The sequence below is a fragment of the Arachis hypogaea genome, chromosome 13, assembly GCF_003086295.3.
Source record: "Arachis hypogaea cultivar Tifrunner chromosome 13, arahy.Tifrunner.gnm2.J5K5, whole genome shotgun sequence".
NCBI lineage: Eukaryota > Viridiplantae > Streptophyta > Magnoliopsida > Fabales > Fabaceae > Arachis > Arachis hypogaea.
In genome coordinates this window covers 28,523,985-28,540,348 of record NC_092048.1, presented here as the reverse complement: position 1 = coordinate 28,540,348, position 16,364 = coordinate 28,523,985, and the positions used below count along the sequence as shown (strand labels likewise).

At 34.4% G+C, this 16,364-nt stretch overlaps 2 protein-coding genes across 2 annotated transcripts; both read left to right on the top strand.

Annotated features, from left to right (window-relative positions):
* Positions 1 to 13,949: 13,949 nt before the first annotated feature.
* On the top strand, positions 13,950 to 14,698 carry LOC140177519 (uncharacterized). Its single transcript, XM_072210637.1, has 2 exons — positions 13,950 to 14,143; positions 14,215 to 14,698. Exons 1-2 carry the CDS (start codon positions 13,950 to 13,952, stop codon positions 14,696 to 14,698), a joined length of 678 nt encoding a protein of 225 aa, XP_072066738.1.
* Positions 14,699 to 15,075: 377 nt separating this feature from the next.
* LOC140177518 (uncharacterized) lies at positions 15,076 to 15,594 on the top strand. The gene has a single exon (XM_072210636.1). It carries the CDS (start codon positions 15,076 to 15,078, stop codon positions 15,592 to 15,594), a length of 519 nt encoding a protein of 172 aa, XP_072066737.1.
* Positions 15,595 to 16,364: the final 770 nt, after the last annotated feature.

Sequence of the window (16,364 nt, the reverse complement as noted above, 5' to 3'; positions counted from 1 at the left end):
CGCCATTTGTGTTTGACACAAAGTGCCTGCAAGCGTTTGAAACGCTGAAAGCTAAGCTGGTCACAGCACCAGTCATTTCTGCACCAGACTGGACATTACCATTTGAGCTAATGTGTGATGCCAGTGATCATGCCATTGGTGCAGTATTGGGACAGAGGCATGACAAGCTTCTGCATGTCATTTATTATGCCAGTCGCGTTCTAAATGATGCCCAGAAAAATTACACAACCACAGAAAAAGAACTACTTGCAGTGGTTTACGCCATTGACAAGTTCAGATCATACTTAGTAGGATCAAAAGTGATTGTGTATACTGACCATGCTGCTCTTAAATATCTACTCACAAAGCAGGATTCAAAACCCAGGCTCATCAGATGGGTATTGCTTCTGCAAGAGTTTGATATAGAAATAAGAGACAGAAAAGGGACAGAGAACCAAGTGGCTGATCATCTATCCCGGATAGAGCCAGTGGAAGGGACGCCCCTCCCTTCTCTTGAGATCTCTGAAACGTTTCCTGATGAGCATTTATTCGCCATTCAGGAAGCACCATGGTTTGCTGATATTGCAAACTATAAAGCTGCAAGGTTCATACCCAAGGAGTACAACAGGACACAAAAGAAGAAATTAATTACTGATGCAAAGTACTACTTGTGGGATGAACCTTATCTCTTTAAGAGATGTGCAGACGGAATTATCCGTAGGTGTGTGCCTAGAGAAGAAGCACAGAGGATCCTGTGGCATTGCCACGGATCTCAATATGGAGGCCATTTCGGAGGTGAGCGAACAGCCACCAAGGTCCTCCAATGTGGCTTCTATTGGCCCACACTCTATAAAGATTCCCGAGAGTTTGTACGTAATTGTGACAGTTGCCAAAGAGCTGGTAATCTGCCTCATGGTTACGCCATGCCTCAACAAGGAATCTTGGAAATTGAGTTGTTTGACGTATGGGGAATTGACTTCATGGGACCTTTCCCACCATCATACTCAAACACTTATATTCTGGTGGCAGTTGACTATGTATCAAAATGGGTTGAGGCTATTGCCACACCCACCAATGATACTAAAACAGTGCTGAAGTTCCTCCAGAAACATATTTTTAGCAGATTTGGTGTCCCTAGAATACTAATCAGTGATGGGGGCACTCACTTCTGCAATAAACAGCTTTACTCTGCCATGGTTCGGTATGGAATTCGCCACAAGGTGGCCACTCCATATCATCCACAAACCAATGGGAAGGCTGAAGTCTCTAACAGAGAATTAAAGAGAATCCTGGAACGGACAGTAAATACCCGTAGAAAGGATTGGGCAAGGAGCTTGGATGATGCTCTGTGGGCTTACAGAACAGCATTCAAGACCCCTATAGGGACCTCTCCATACCAACTGGTGTATGGTAAGGCATGTCACCTGCCCGTGGAACTGGAACATAAGGCCTACTGGGCAACCAGATTCCTAAACTTTGATGCCAAATTAGCAGGAGAAAAAAGATTGCTCCAGCTAAATGAGCTAGAGGAGTTCAGATTCACAGCTTTCGAAAATGCCAAGCTATATAAAGAAAAATAAAAAAAGTGGCATGACAGAAAGCTGTCATCTAGAATCTTTGAACCAGGACAGAAGGTTCTGTTGTTTAACTCTAGACTCAAGCTATTCCCTGGGAAACTGAAATCCCGGTGGAGGGGACCATACGTGATTACAAGTGTATCACCATATGGTTATGTGGAGCTTCAAGATATTGATTCTGATAAGAAGTTCATTGTCAATGGACAGAGAATCAAGCATTATCTAGAAGGCAACATTGAGCAAGAATGCTCAAGACTGAAGCTAGATTAAAAGCTCAGCAAGGTCCAGCTAAGGACATTAAAGAAGCGCTTGTTGGGAGGCAACCCAATTTTTATTTACTTTCATGGTTTTTCATGTTTTATTAGGTTCATGATCATGTGGAGTCACAAAACAAATATTAAAAATTGAAAACGGAATCAAAAACAGCAGAAGAAAAATCACACCCTGGAGGAAGCACCTGTCTGGCGTTCAACGCCAGAACAGAGCATGGTTCTGGCGCTGAACGCCCAAAATGGGCAACATCCTGGCGCTGAACGCCCAGAACAAGTATGGTTCTGGCGTTCAACGCCAGAAATGGCTAGTAAATGGGCGTTGAACGCCCAAAATGGGCACCAACCTGGCGCTGAACGCCCAGAGTTGTGTGCAAGGGCATTTTGCATGCCCAAATTGGTGCATGGATGTAAATGCCTTGACACCTCAAGATCTGTGGACCTCACAGGATCATTTCAAGATCTGTGGACCCCACAGGATCCCCACCTTCCCTCCTCATAATCCTAGTTTTTTTTCTTTCCACATCTTCTTTTTCATCTATTCCCTCTTCTTTTGCTCGAGGGCGAGCAACATTCTAAGTTTGGTGTGGTAAAACAATTATGTGAAGGATCTATAGCTCAGTGGTAGAACATGTGGCTGCAAATCAAGAGATACCTCAGGGGATGCACTTCCCTCCACATAATTATTGGAAGCAACTGAGGATAGAAATACCAAAAATCACTAGGAATCAAGCCACAAAGGCAAGGAAGAGACATAAAAGAGCTCAAGAACATCATTGGTGCCTCAAGAAGGAAATGCCATCATCACTAAGGTGGACTCGTTCCTTGTTCTTACTTTCTCTGTTTTTCGTTTTCTCTATGTTAAGTGCTTATCTATATTTGTGTCTTCATTACATGATCATTAGTAGTAATTAGTGTCTAGTTTGATTTTATCCCCAATTAAGTTATAGTCTATTTTTCTCATCATCAGCAAACATGAATAAAATAGTAGATCTTTTGAATAAGAGGCAATAAAATTTCGAGTTTTTAATAAGAAAAATTCTAATTAGTAACATGTGGTGGCAACGCTTTCTGTCTTCTAAATGAATGCTTGAACAGTGCATATGTCTTTTGAATTTGTTGTTTAAGACTGTTAAATATGTTGGCTCTTGAAAGAATGATGAACATGAGACATGTTATTGATAATCTGAAAAATCATAAAAATGATTCTTGAAGCAAGAAAAAGCAGCAAAGAACAAAGCTTGCAGAAAAAAAAATTAGAAAGAAAAAGAAAAAGCAAGCAGAAAAAGCCAAAAGCTCTTAAAACCAAGAGGCAAGAGCAAACAGCCAATAACCCTTAAAACCAAAAGGCAAGGGCAAATAAAAAGGATCCCAAGGCTTTGAGCATCAGTGGATAGGAGGGCCTAAAAGAATAAAATCCTGGTCTAAGCGGCTAAACCAAGTTGTCCCTAACCATGTGCTTGTGGCGTGAAGGTGTCAAGTGAAAACTTGAGACTGAGCGGTTAAAGTCAAGGTCCAAAGCAAAAAGAAGAGTGTGCTTAAAAACTCTGGACACCTCTAATTGGGGACTTTAGCAAAGCTGAGTCACAATCTGAAAAGGTTCACCCAGTTATGTGTCTGTGGCATTTATGTATCCGGTGGTAATACTGGAAAACAAAGTGCTTAGGGCCACAGCCAAGACTCATAAAGAAGCTGTGTTCAAGAATCATCACACTGAACTAGGAGAATCAATAGCACTATCTGAATTCTGAGTTCCTATAGATGCCAATCACTCTGAGCTTCAATGGATAAAGTGAGATGCCAAAACTGTTCGGAAGCAAAAAGCTACTAGCCCCGCTCATCTAATTAGAATATGAGCTTCATGCAAAAAACTCTGAGATATTATTGCTTCTCAACCTATTAGTCTTCTATTTTATTTGTCTAGTTGCTTGAGGACAAGCAACAGTTTAAGTTTGGTGTTGTGATGAGCGGATATTTTATACGCTTTTTGGGGATAATTTCATATAGTTTTGAGTATGTTTTAGTTAGTTTTTAGTCTATTTTTACTAGTTTTTAGGAAAAATTCATATTTCTGGACTTTAATATGAGTTGTGTCTTTTTCTGTAATTTCAGGTATTTTTCTGGCTGAAATTGAAGGAGCTGAGCAAAAATCTGATTCAGGCTGAAAAAGGACTACTGATGCTGTTGGATTCTGACCTCCCTGCACTCAAAGTGGATTTTCTGGAGCTAGAAAACTCAAAATGGCATTCTTCCAATTGCGTTGGAAAGTAGACATCCAGGGCTTTCCAGTAATATATAATAGTCCATACTTTGCACAAGGATAGACGATGTAAACTGGCGTTCAACGCCAGTTCTCTGCCTAATTCTGGCGTCCAGCGCCAGAAAAGGATCAAAAGCTGGAGTTGAACGCCCAAACTGGCATAAAAACTGGCGTTCAACTCCACAAATGGCCTCTGCACGTGAATTGCTTAAGTCTCAGCCCAGCACACACCAAGTGGGCCCCAGAAGTGGATCTCTGCATCATCCATCATAGTCTACTCATATTTTGTAACCCTAGGCTACTAGTTTAGTATTTAAACAACTTTTAGAGACTTATTTTGTATCTCATGACATTTTAGATCTAAACTTTGTATTCTCTGACGGCATGAGTCTCTAAACCCCATTGTTGGGGGTGAGGAGCTCTGCTGTGTCTCGATGAATTAATGCAAGTATTTCTGTTTTCCATTCAAACACGCTTGTTCCTATCTAAGATGTTCATTCGCGCTTAACTGTGATGGAGGTGATGATCTGTGACACTCATCACCTTCCTCAATTCATGAACGTGTGCCTGACAACCACCTCCGTTCTATATACGATTGAATGAATATCTCTTAGATTCCTTAATCAGAATCTCCGTGGTATAAGCTAGAACTGATGGCGGCATTCATGAGAGTCCGGAAAGTCTAAACCTTGTCTGTGGTATTCCAAGTAGGATTCAAGGACTGAATGACTGTGACGAGCTTCAAACTCCTGAAGGCTGGGCGTTAGTGACAGATGCAAAAGGATAGTAAATCCTATTCCAACCGGATCGAGAACCAACCGGTGATTAGCCGTGCTGTGACAGAGCACGTGAGCGTATTTTTCACTGGAAGGATGGAAGGTAGCCATTGACAACGGTGATCCACCAATACACAGCTTGCCATAGAAGGACGTGCGTGCGTGAACAAGAAGACAGAGGAAAGCAGAGATTCAGAAGACAAAGCATCTCCAAAACTCCAACATATCCTCCATTACTGCATAACAAGTAACCTTTAATCCATGCTCTATTGTTTATTTGCAATTCAACTGATAAACATAATTGCCTTCCTGACTAAGATTTACAAAATAACCATAGATTGCTTCAAACCAACAATCTCCGTGGAATTCGACCCTTACTCACGTGAGGTATTACTTGGACGACCCAGTGCACTTGCTGGTTAGTGGTACGAGTTGTGAAAAGTGTAATTCATAATTCGTGCACCACAAACCTATCAACAATTCACAATCAAACCAATATGACAATATAAATTAAAACTTCAGAAGAAAATAATAATATATAGAGAATTTTTTAAAAAATTTGGCAGAGTTTCATCTATAATTGGAACGCGCCACAAATTCAATCCATCAACAATTAACTTAAACAGCACCAGTTGTCAACAATCAATGAACATGATATATCAAACACTTTTAGCAATTCAAACCTACAACCCTAAATCAAGTAAAACTAGAATTAACTATCAAGAATCACTAATCACAATATATAAAACACTTCAGTAGTTCAAACCTACAATCCTAAATCTACTAAAACTAGAATCAACAATCATACATTTTCAGCATACAGAAGACTTAAAGTAGTACTTACATCGTTCCGCCATTAGGCCAAATTGTCAACCATACGATCGGAGGTGGTGGAGGGACATCAGTTGGGTTACTTTCATGAGAGGATTCCGGGGTGACGGTGTCCGTCGCTGGAGGCAGCATCGCCGAAACATTGGGTTACTGAGCGGATGGAGGCGGCATTATCGCCATAGACGTAGGGACGTAATTGGGTTAAGGACCATGATAAACGGCTAGTCCGATGCACCCACAACCTGTGACATCATCGGGGTAGTCGGAGTAGAGGGAGAGGATCCAGAATTCTCAGGAGTACTGGAAGAAACCCTCCCTCTACCACCATGATGACCACGACCACTAGGCTGATCCACAACACCTCTACCTGTCGTCATGTCTGCAAAGAGCATACCAATTAAACAAGGAGAACTAAATCGACAATAAGCAACACAAATCAACAATAATCAGAAATTCAGAACAACAAATCAACCTTATAAATTATAATAACTAATTCATAACAAATCAACCATAATCAAAACATGTTTTAATTAGAATCGGAACAAATTTAGTACCCTATGTTCAAAACAAGTTCAGTACCCTAAGTTCAAAACTAGATAAGGAACACAAATCTGCCAATGTTCTAATTAAAATTGAAACTACACAAGTTCAGTACCCTAAGTTTAGAATTTTAGAAAAGCATAAGTTCAAAACAACTTTATTACCCTAAATTCAGAACTAAATCTATTCTATTATATAAAAATTGGATTTCTGCACTTAATGATGGAGTTGACGTGGCATGCTTCGGAGAGTATTTCCCGATTTAATTATTTTAACTCATTCAATATAATTTATTGCAATGACTTAATGATTTCAACTAATTGATTTGATTAAATATTTAAATATCAATATAATTTAATATAATTTATATTACTTAATTAATTATACTACATTAATTGTAATTCGTTATATTAGTGAATTAGTTTTTTTATTTATGAAGTCTAAAATAAAATAAATAATTTATTATTTATTCTAATTAAATTTATTAAATTTAATTATATATTATATATGAATTAACGTTAATTTATAAATTATTTTATATTATAATATTCAATCAAATAAATTGTAAATTACTTTAAATTATATACGCACGGAAAAATAGATTTAAATGTGGTTTATATAGTATAGATAGTATTTAATTAAGAACAGTGCATTTTTAAGTGTTTTGATATGACTTAATTATATCAACTAATTGATTTGATTAGATATTTAAATATCAATGTAATTTATTATAGTATATAATACTTGATTAATTTTATTATATTAATTGTAATTTTTTATATTAGTTAATTGGTTTATTCATTTATAAAGTTTGAAATAAAATAAATAATTTGTTGTTTATTCTAATTGAATTCATTAAATTTAATTATATTATATATAAATTAAAGATAATTTATAAATCACCTTATTTCTTTAGCCTTTTATATTTCATAGATTGTTAAATTTTAAGTTTTATATTTCTATAAGCAAAAGTAATATAAGGCAAAAAAAAATTTCATTCTAAACGGAATTATTCTATGTATTATTAACTAATATCATTAGATTTGATTTATTAAAAATATAAAATAATTTTATATAACAAATTATTAATTAAACTCATTCTAAAACATAAGAAAAATAAATTAATTTTTTAGGCGGCCCAATGTAGATTTATAATTTATACAACAATCAAACAAAGCATAGAACTTGTGAATTGTAATAAAAAGGGAATGAAAAAGTAGGGCCTACACCATGTTGGCTTGCTTGCCTCCATTGCATCTTAACAAAACATGGGCCTATGGAGACTAATCCCGATTCTAAACTGGGTAGATAGAAAACCTACCCAAATCTCATACAATTAATTTCAACCCGCACCTAAACTCATGTTTTAGTCTTTTTGGGTCTTCTCTCTCTCAGCAAGTAAGCATATACGCCAGCAATGGAGAACGGCATCTTGGCACTGGCAACTTCAAAATGGCAAAGATGAGAAGACTGGTTGCTTATACGGCGACGGGATGATGATGGAGTTGTGCCGGTGAGGAGGTCGACGAAGATCAGAGATGCTAATGTGACCAGAGAGGTTAGATAGTGGACCAGCAAGAGAAGACTTTCACTGATGTTATTATCGTTCAGATCGCTGTCGCACCGGGATGCTCCCTATCTGTAACTGATGGAGGTGAGCTGCTGTAAGGAAGGCATGGATTCAGATCTTATTTTAATTATTGTGTTAATATATAATTAATTTTTTGTGTAAAATATAATGATATTATACATTAAAGTATTAAATATTTGAATCCATTATATGTATATTCTTCCTTTTGGGTGAAAATAAATCTGTTAGTTAATACTTAATACTTAATATTTTGGAATTAAATCATATTTTTAATTTATTCAGTTATTTTTGTTGAAATAAATATTTTATAGAAATTTTATTTGTTTATTTAGTTGGACATTGGTACTGTGTGTAGAAAGTGAATAATAAAATATTTTGCTTTGTAAAAAAAATAGGGAACAACTATGCATACTTCTGTATATAAGGATCTGATATCTGTATTCAAATCATTGATATCGGAGGGGGCTATGTATGTTTTTACATACTTTGGAGTTAGCAATAACTGTGGGTTGTACCGCACAGCATCACATCATTTTCGATTATTTTTTCAAAAAAGAACTACTGTCTTATCCTCTTTCTGTGATGCAATACTGTTATATGGTATTAAGTTGGCTCCTTTTAGAAAAATTATGGGATATTCTCCTCAACATCATTTTTTGGTTGGTAAGTGTATGATTTATGACAAGTACATAAGTTGATTTTTCTTTTGTTTTTATGACAAAATATCACTAAGACGGGTGATTTGTGCACAATCTTCTGTTTGATATTTATTTTAGACGTTGCTGGAGTTATGACCGGTGTAGAGGGTGAAAGGAAATATGTGAAGGATGGCAAACTTATTGACATATTGGTCATTCATATTGAGAATGAGGAGTGCATTTTTTCGATGCCCTTACTCAACACTTAATATGTTTATATAAGCAATTTTTTATTTTCTAAATAATTTACATTTTCTTTGCAGTTTAAAGCTTAATATTGTTGTTCTTCGAGAGATAGTAGACCGGATCAAGGGTCTTGTAGCAGTGGGTGAGCAACAGCTACCGGTAGTTATTTTTCAATTTGCAAAAGTAAATAATTTTTGAGGTATGTGAGGATTTTACTACTATCGAATAGTTATATCTTATTGTAGCTATTTCTACTAATTATTGAGATACGATTCAATAGGTATTTTTAGTTTTAAAATTTTATGGTGTGATGTTATATATGATAGTAATTTTTTTTATTTTTAAATTTTAGAGTGTGATACTAGATGTCATAGAAGCAAAATTATAAGTACTGTGTTTTGTGTTTTAAACTTTTGATCATATGAAATTACAAGTGAAATTATAGAAAATAGTAATAACAATTCCGGCAAATGACTGGCGTTCTAGAAATTAAAATTTGAAATGATAAAAAATATTATTATATACACGTGGATAAATTGTATCACCAGTTTTTTATTTTTTTATTGTAAATTCTATGTTGAATTACTCAACAATTAATTAATCAATATATAATTTTAAGCTATATTTTTGTTATTATTTTATATTTACAATAAATATTTTTTGTATAGCTCATTGCTAAAATAAAAAAATTTTACTAATTAATTAGGTTCATAATAGATTATAGTTGGTTTTTTAAATCTAAGGACACTTTTGGTTACTTTCCATTTGATAATTTTTCTGTCATGTATAATTGTACAACTCATTTAAGCAATAATTATTGTACATAGGTACCAATATTTTACAGAACATTATATATGGTACTAGGCTCTTGATAAATCCAGATGTTCTTGAGATTGTGATGCTTCGAAAAAAGTATTGTACCAATATTGTGAATTATTTATGGTTGTGTATATTGACTGTATTTTTATGGCATTGTGATTGATAAGTAGCGTGTACTATAGAGAGATCTCGCAGTATCTGTCTGTGCTTTCTAGCAAACTGGCGTATATTAATGAAGATAAAGTTTTATATTCCACTGAGAGGAAGACAATAAAGGAGTTACGTGCGGCTGTGGATGTGAGTGCCTTATAGAAAACTACTTTTTTATGTTTGGTTCATTGTTTGTTTTTTGGACTTTCAAACTGTTCCTATGTAGGTTGGATTCTATGTTGTTCTGGCCACTATTCTTAATGTTAGAACCCGTTCTAAGTTGGTGGTATAAATCTTGTTTTTGCAGCGTGAAGGAAGAAGCTAATGCGGATACATACTTCATCGATGGCTGTAATAAGGACGTGAATAATGTGGTTGATAGGTACGACTCTAATTGGACTTATTTGTGCAATCCTTTCATAAAAAGCAATAAAGTTATGTAATTGATTATGTCTCTTTTTAATTTATTTAGCAATATCTAGCTTAATACCAACAATTAGTAGACAATAAGAGAATAATTTATTAAAAACAAAAACTGCTTTGATTGATGAAAATATTGTCTATCCATATAAAAAAAATGACAAAATGAGATAGAGTGCATAGAAAAAATTCATATACCTACAACAATTTTATACCAAAGTCTCCTCTACTAGACTAAAATCTAGAAAATTGATAAGCCTAAAAAGATTGTGTTTAAGCATTTAAATTATGTTGAATATAATTTTTATGATTTTATTGTAACTAAAGGGTGACATACCAAGTGTTAATTGATGTTTTTGAAAAAAAAAGCACCTAAGTTGAATTTATTGGTTTTTTATGATACTGCTACAACAACTTTTATTGTGTTCGATAAGGAGACCGCAGTTCTACTCGGACGGACCTGTACTGAGACGGTGAAAGAGTTGAATGTATGTGGTTTCTGCTGTTGAAACTATTTGAATGGTTATGATGATTCAATGTCGGATGTGAATATAGAAGATAATTTTATACCATCCTCAGAAACTTTAGAGTTTAGACGGTATGTAAAAATTTTATCTATATGTTTATTTGCATCTTTGTGTACATCATGGACTAAATTGCATCGGTATGAAAACTGAGTATCTAAAGAGAGTTCATTCGGCAGATGTGTGGGATATAAAAAATCCTATTTATCAATGTCAACACCGTAAAGCATGGATGTGGTCTGAAGAAAGGCTTGCTGAATTCAAACAGTCGCCCCAACCAAAGTTTTCATTATGTTGTATGGAAGGAAAGATCGAGCTTCCTCTACTTTCTGTGCCTCCTGATGAGCTCATTCAACTTCATACTGGTGGAGATCAAAGAAGTATTCATTTCCTAAAAAGTATAAAGACATTCAATTTAATATTTTGTTTTACATCAATGGCCGGAAAAATTGACCGTGGGAGTGAACAATGGGACTGCTCCTCCAATTTTTAAGCTTAGGGGTCAAAACTACCATAGCATTGGTAGCTTACTTCCTCCGGATAGTCTGCGACCAACATTTGTCCAACTATATATCTATGACACAGAAAATGAGATTGATAATCGGATAGGCACACTTCGGTAATTTTCATGCAACCAGTCAAACATTTTAGTTATTTTTTATCTGTGAGAAAAAATAACATAAAATTTATTGTGTGTTTTTTTTTTTTTTGCAGTTCCAATAAAGCTATAAATGAGCAGGATAAGAAAATTGTGGCAATATTAAGAAAAATTCTAGAAAAATATAATAGTTTGGCAAAGAATTTTTGCTATGCAAGAGATAGGTACCAACAGAAAAATTTCACAAACATAAAACTTAAGTTGATTAGTAAAAGGACTACAGATGGCAGGACATACAACTTACCATCTGCATCTGAAGTGGCTGCATTGATTGTTGGCGATGTTAAACAACTAAGCAAAAATAGAGATATTATTATAGAGAGTCAAACTAAAAAACTCCAACAGATTGATATTTTTCACCCATCTTATTTAGCCTTGCAATATCCATTGTTGTTTCTATATGGGGAGAATGGATTTTGTTTGGGTATTGCAACATCAGATTCTATCTCCGCTAGGCCTACAAAGAAAAACAAAACAATCACTGTGTAACAATTCTTTGCTTTTCAACTACGTACAAAAAAGGACGGGTGAATCTCTGTTAATTATGATATCAAAGAGATTATTCCAACAGTTTCTGGTAGATGCCTACACAATGGTGAAATCAGAGAGGTTAAAATTCTTTAGGTATAAACAACCACAGTTGAAGGTTGATAAATACAAATGTCTACATGAAAGTCTTATAAACGGGGATGTAGATGCTGCAAGGCTTGGCAAAAGAATCATTCTTCCCAATAATTTTTTCCGGTGGACCTAGGTACATGATGAATAATTGTAAAGATACATTTGCAATTTGTAGATATACAGGATACCCGATCCTAACTATTTTATCACTATGACCTGTAACCCTGAATGGGATGAGATAAAAAGAGAAGTGACTCCCATTGGATTGAAGGTAGAAGACCGCCCTGATATATTGTGTCGAGTTTTCAAGATCAAACTTGATGGTTTGATTGATGACCTAAAAGAGGGAAAAATCTTTGGCAAAATTTTGGGATATAAGTCTGTGTTTATGCAACACCTTATTAAAATCTTATGTTGTAATGTTTTGCTCATTTGTCTTTTTCAATTTTCAGATGTTTACACTATAGAGTTTCAAAAGAGAGGGATTTCGCATGCACATATTCTTTTATTCATGAGTATCGAGTTCAAGGCACAAACACCAAATGACATAGACAAACATATAAGAGCTAAGATTCCTGATAAAAATGAAAGGCCAAATCTACATGGAGATGTTCAAAATTACATGGTACATGGTCTATGTGGTCCGTACAACAAGAATTCACCTTGCATGAAGAATGGATCCTGTTCAAAGTTTTATCCCAAAGAGTTTAGACATCGAACACTCATTGATGAAGCCGGATTTCCCAAATATAGGCGTACGGATAACGGCCGAACAGTGAAGAAAAGGGAATGTATACTAGACAATAAGTTCATTGTTGCTTATAATCCAGAATTGTTGCTCAAGTTTGGGTGTCATATAAATGTGGAATACACATGCCAAACAAGTTCTATTAAGTATCTGTTTAAGTATGTACATAAGGGCAATGACCACGTAAAAACTACCCTATACAACACTGGTGATCCGTCAGAAGCCACACAAGTGTTGACAAAATTAGGAATTACTATGATTGTAGGTACATTTCGGCATGTGAGGCAGTCTGGTTTATTTGGATACGAAATCCAAGAGAAAGAACCATTTGTGATTAGACTTCCATTCCATTTGGAAGATGAGCAACCTGTGGTTTATAGTAAAATTTCTAATGTGAATGATATCGTCGAAAGAGCAATATCTCAAGTCCATGTTTTTAGGATGGATGGCGGCGAACATGTCATATCCCTATGTTCGAAGTCTGACTTATGCTGAGTTTCCAACCAAGTTTGTTTGGAAGGACGATGCTTCAAAGTGGTTTCTTCGAAAGCAAGGCTTCACAATTGGAAGGTTGACTCATGTACCTGCAGGTAATGACGAGTTTATATTCAATTTCGATCTTATTTATTTGATGATTTAAATTTAAAATCTTAACAGCATGTACCCCATGTCCATTTTATTCGATTTATCTACACTAGAAAACAAATGTTCAAATAACTTTTAGCAGTTATAATCTGTAGATTACACAATTTTAGAATTGTTCTATATTTTTTAGAAAAATTAATCTTATGTGGATGTGTAGCTACATAATAATTGAAATCGCGTAGCCTAATCCATTTAGCAATTTAAAAGTTGGATTTTAACCAAGTTTTTTACAGCAAATACCGAAAAATATTACCAACGACTTCTCTTGAATACTCAAAGAGGATGTATGAATTTTTGAGATATAAGAACAGTAGGAAGAACAATTTATGCTACGTATAGAGATGCATGCTTCGTCCTTGGACTCTTGCAAGATGACAGAGAATTCATGGATGCAATTAAGGAAGCAAGCTCGTGGGCCTCAGGATCATATGTTAGAAGGTTATTTGTTATTCTATTAACATCCAACAATATCTCAGGACCAGAACATGTCTGAAATAGATGTTGGCATGAACTCTCAGATGATATTTTGTATCGACAGAGAACCGTGATGAACATAAGGGGTGAGTTTTTATAATTGCAATTATAAAAGTTCTTCATTATTGATCATTTTTAGTTTGATTGAATTTTTACAGTATCATATAATATGCAGAGTTAACCATGTCAGATGATGAGATTAATCAGTTGTGCTTAATGGATATAGACAAGATCTTACATTCTTATGGTAAAACCTTGAAAGACTATCCTCCTATGCCTTTAGCAATTGACGTTGATAGTTCATTGTTAACCGAAAGGGTTATCAGCGAAGAGCTAAACTTTAACAGGGATGATTTAAAGAAAAATGCCTCAAACATGTTAGCCATCACAATACCTGAGCAGAAATATGCATTCGATAAAATTGTTACAGTTGTGTATTGTGATGAAGGGATTTTTCCTTTGTGTATGGTTATGGGGGTACTGAAAAAATATTTCTCTGGAACCTTATGTCTGCTGAGATTCGCTCAAGGGGTGATATTGTGTTAAACATTGCTTCAAGTGGTATTGCATCTTTACTTCTTTCCAATGGAAGAATGGCACACTCAAGGTTCAAAATACCGCTGAATATAACTGAGGATTCTGTATGTAACATCAAACCTGGTTCCCCTCAAGCAATGCTGCTGTCGAAAGCCAAACTTATAATTTGGGATGAGGCTCCAATGGTTAGTAGGTACTACTATGAAGCGCTTGATAAATACTTAGGTGATATAATGAGATTTTCTCCAACATATAACAAAGATTTGCCCTTTGGAGGAAAAGTGGTTGTACTAGGTGGAGACTTTAGACACATTCTTCCTGTCATTTCACGAGAATCGAGACAAGATATCATTCATTCAACCGTGAATTCGTCTTACCTTTGGAAGTTCTGTTAGGTGCTCAAACTAACAAAAAACATGAGACTCTCTGTAGGGACGACTGCTTCAGATCAAGATGAGACAGAGCAATTTGGTGAGTGGTTATTGAAAATTTGTGATGGTCTAACATGTGACAATATGGATGGTGAATCTGAGATATGTCGTCAAGGAGATATTGTTATTCCTTTTTCGGACTAGGAATTTGATGAGTTGGTTCATTTTTCTTATCCAAATATTTTAGATAACATGTCCTCAAAGGATTTTTTCAAAGCAAGAACTATACTGGCTCCCACACTGGACATCATTGAAGAGGTCAACAACCATCTGATGACTATCATTCCTGGAGGGAAAAATTATATTTTAGTTCAGATTCGATTTGTATGGATAAAGGGAATATGGAGAGTCAACTAGATCTTTATGGTCCTAAATTACTGAATAGCATAAATTGCTCTGATTTGCCTCGACATAAATTAATACTCAAGGTTGGTGATCCGGTGATGTTACTGAGAAATATTGGTCTTTGTAATGGTACAAGGCTACAAGTTAGGAAGTTTGAAAATCATGTCATAGAATGTGAAGTCTTAACGGATAACAATGTTGGTCATATTGCTTTAACTCCAAGAATGAATATGGTACCGACAAATGAAACTGTCCCAGTTAGATTCCAACAAAGACAGTTTTCCATAATAGTATCATTTGCCATGACAATTAATAAGTCTCAGAGACAAACTTTATCTCATGTTAGATTGTACTTGCCCAAACCAGTTTTTACACATAGCCAACTATATGTGACACTTTCAAGAGTTAGGAGTAAGAGAAGTTTAAAAGTTTTACTTATGAATCACGTAGGAATGTCTGCAAATTCAACCATCAATGTTGTTTATAGAGAAGTATTTGAAAAAATAGAATTCTAATATAAATATTTTGATTTTATTTTAAATTCTGTATCAATGTATAATTATTTTACTTAAAAAAAGTGTAAAATAATTATTACTCACTATTTTTAAGTTAAACTTTGATTTTGATAATAATTTTATAAATTTCATAACAAAAATTATTTTGTGTTTTTTTTTTTTAAATATCCAAACATATAATATTTTTTTTACTTTTATAAATTTTTCCGTGTTGAGCACGGGTTCATACACTAGTAAGAAACAAAAATCGAAACATGTTTTAATTAAAATTGAAACTAAACAAGTTCAGAATTTTAGAAAATCCTAAATCCAAAACACGTTCAGTGTCCTAAGTTCAGAACTAAATAATCAACAATAAATTCAAACACCAATATAATTCTTATAACTAATAACACAAAATTAATTTCAACATTTAAAATTCGTTCCTAATATAACCCAAAACTAATTAAACTTACAAAGTTGATATAATTGGGTTCAAAAGAACCAACTTAATTAATCTTGTACTATTAAATAAATGCCTCGATCATTCAAAAATTCAAAAGTTTTAGTCAATTAAAAATAAATCAAATTCCAATATTAATGCATAACAATAATAATAATAATAATAATAATAATAATAATAATAATAATAATAATAATAATAATAATAATAATAACAACAAGCATTGATTTTTAAGAATTAGACGAAAAATTATATTAAAACCTTTGAGGTATATTGACGAACACTTGGCATGCACAAACATAAAATATGCAAAATCAAGATCAAATAG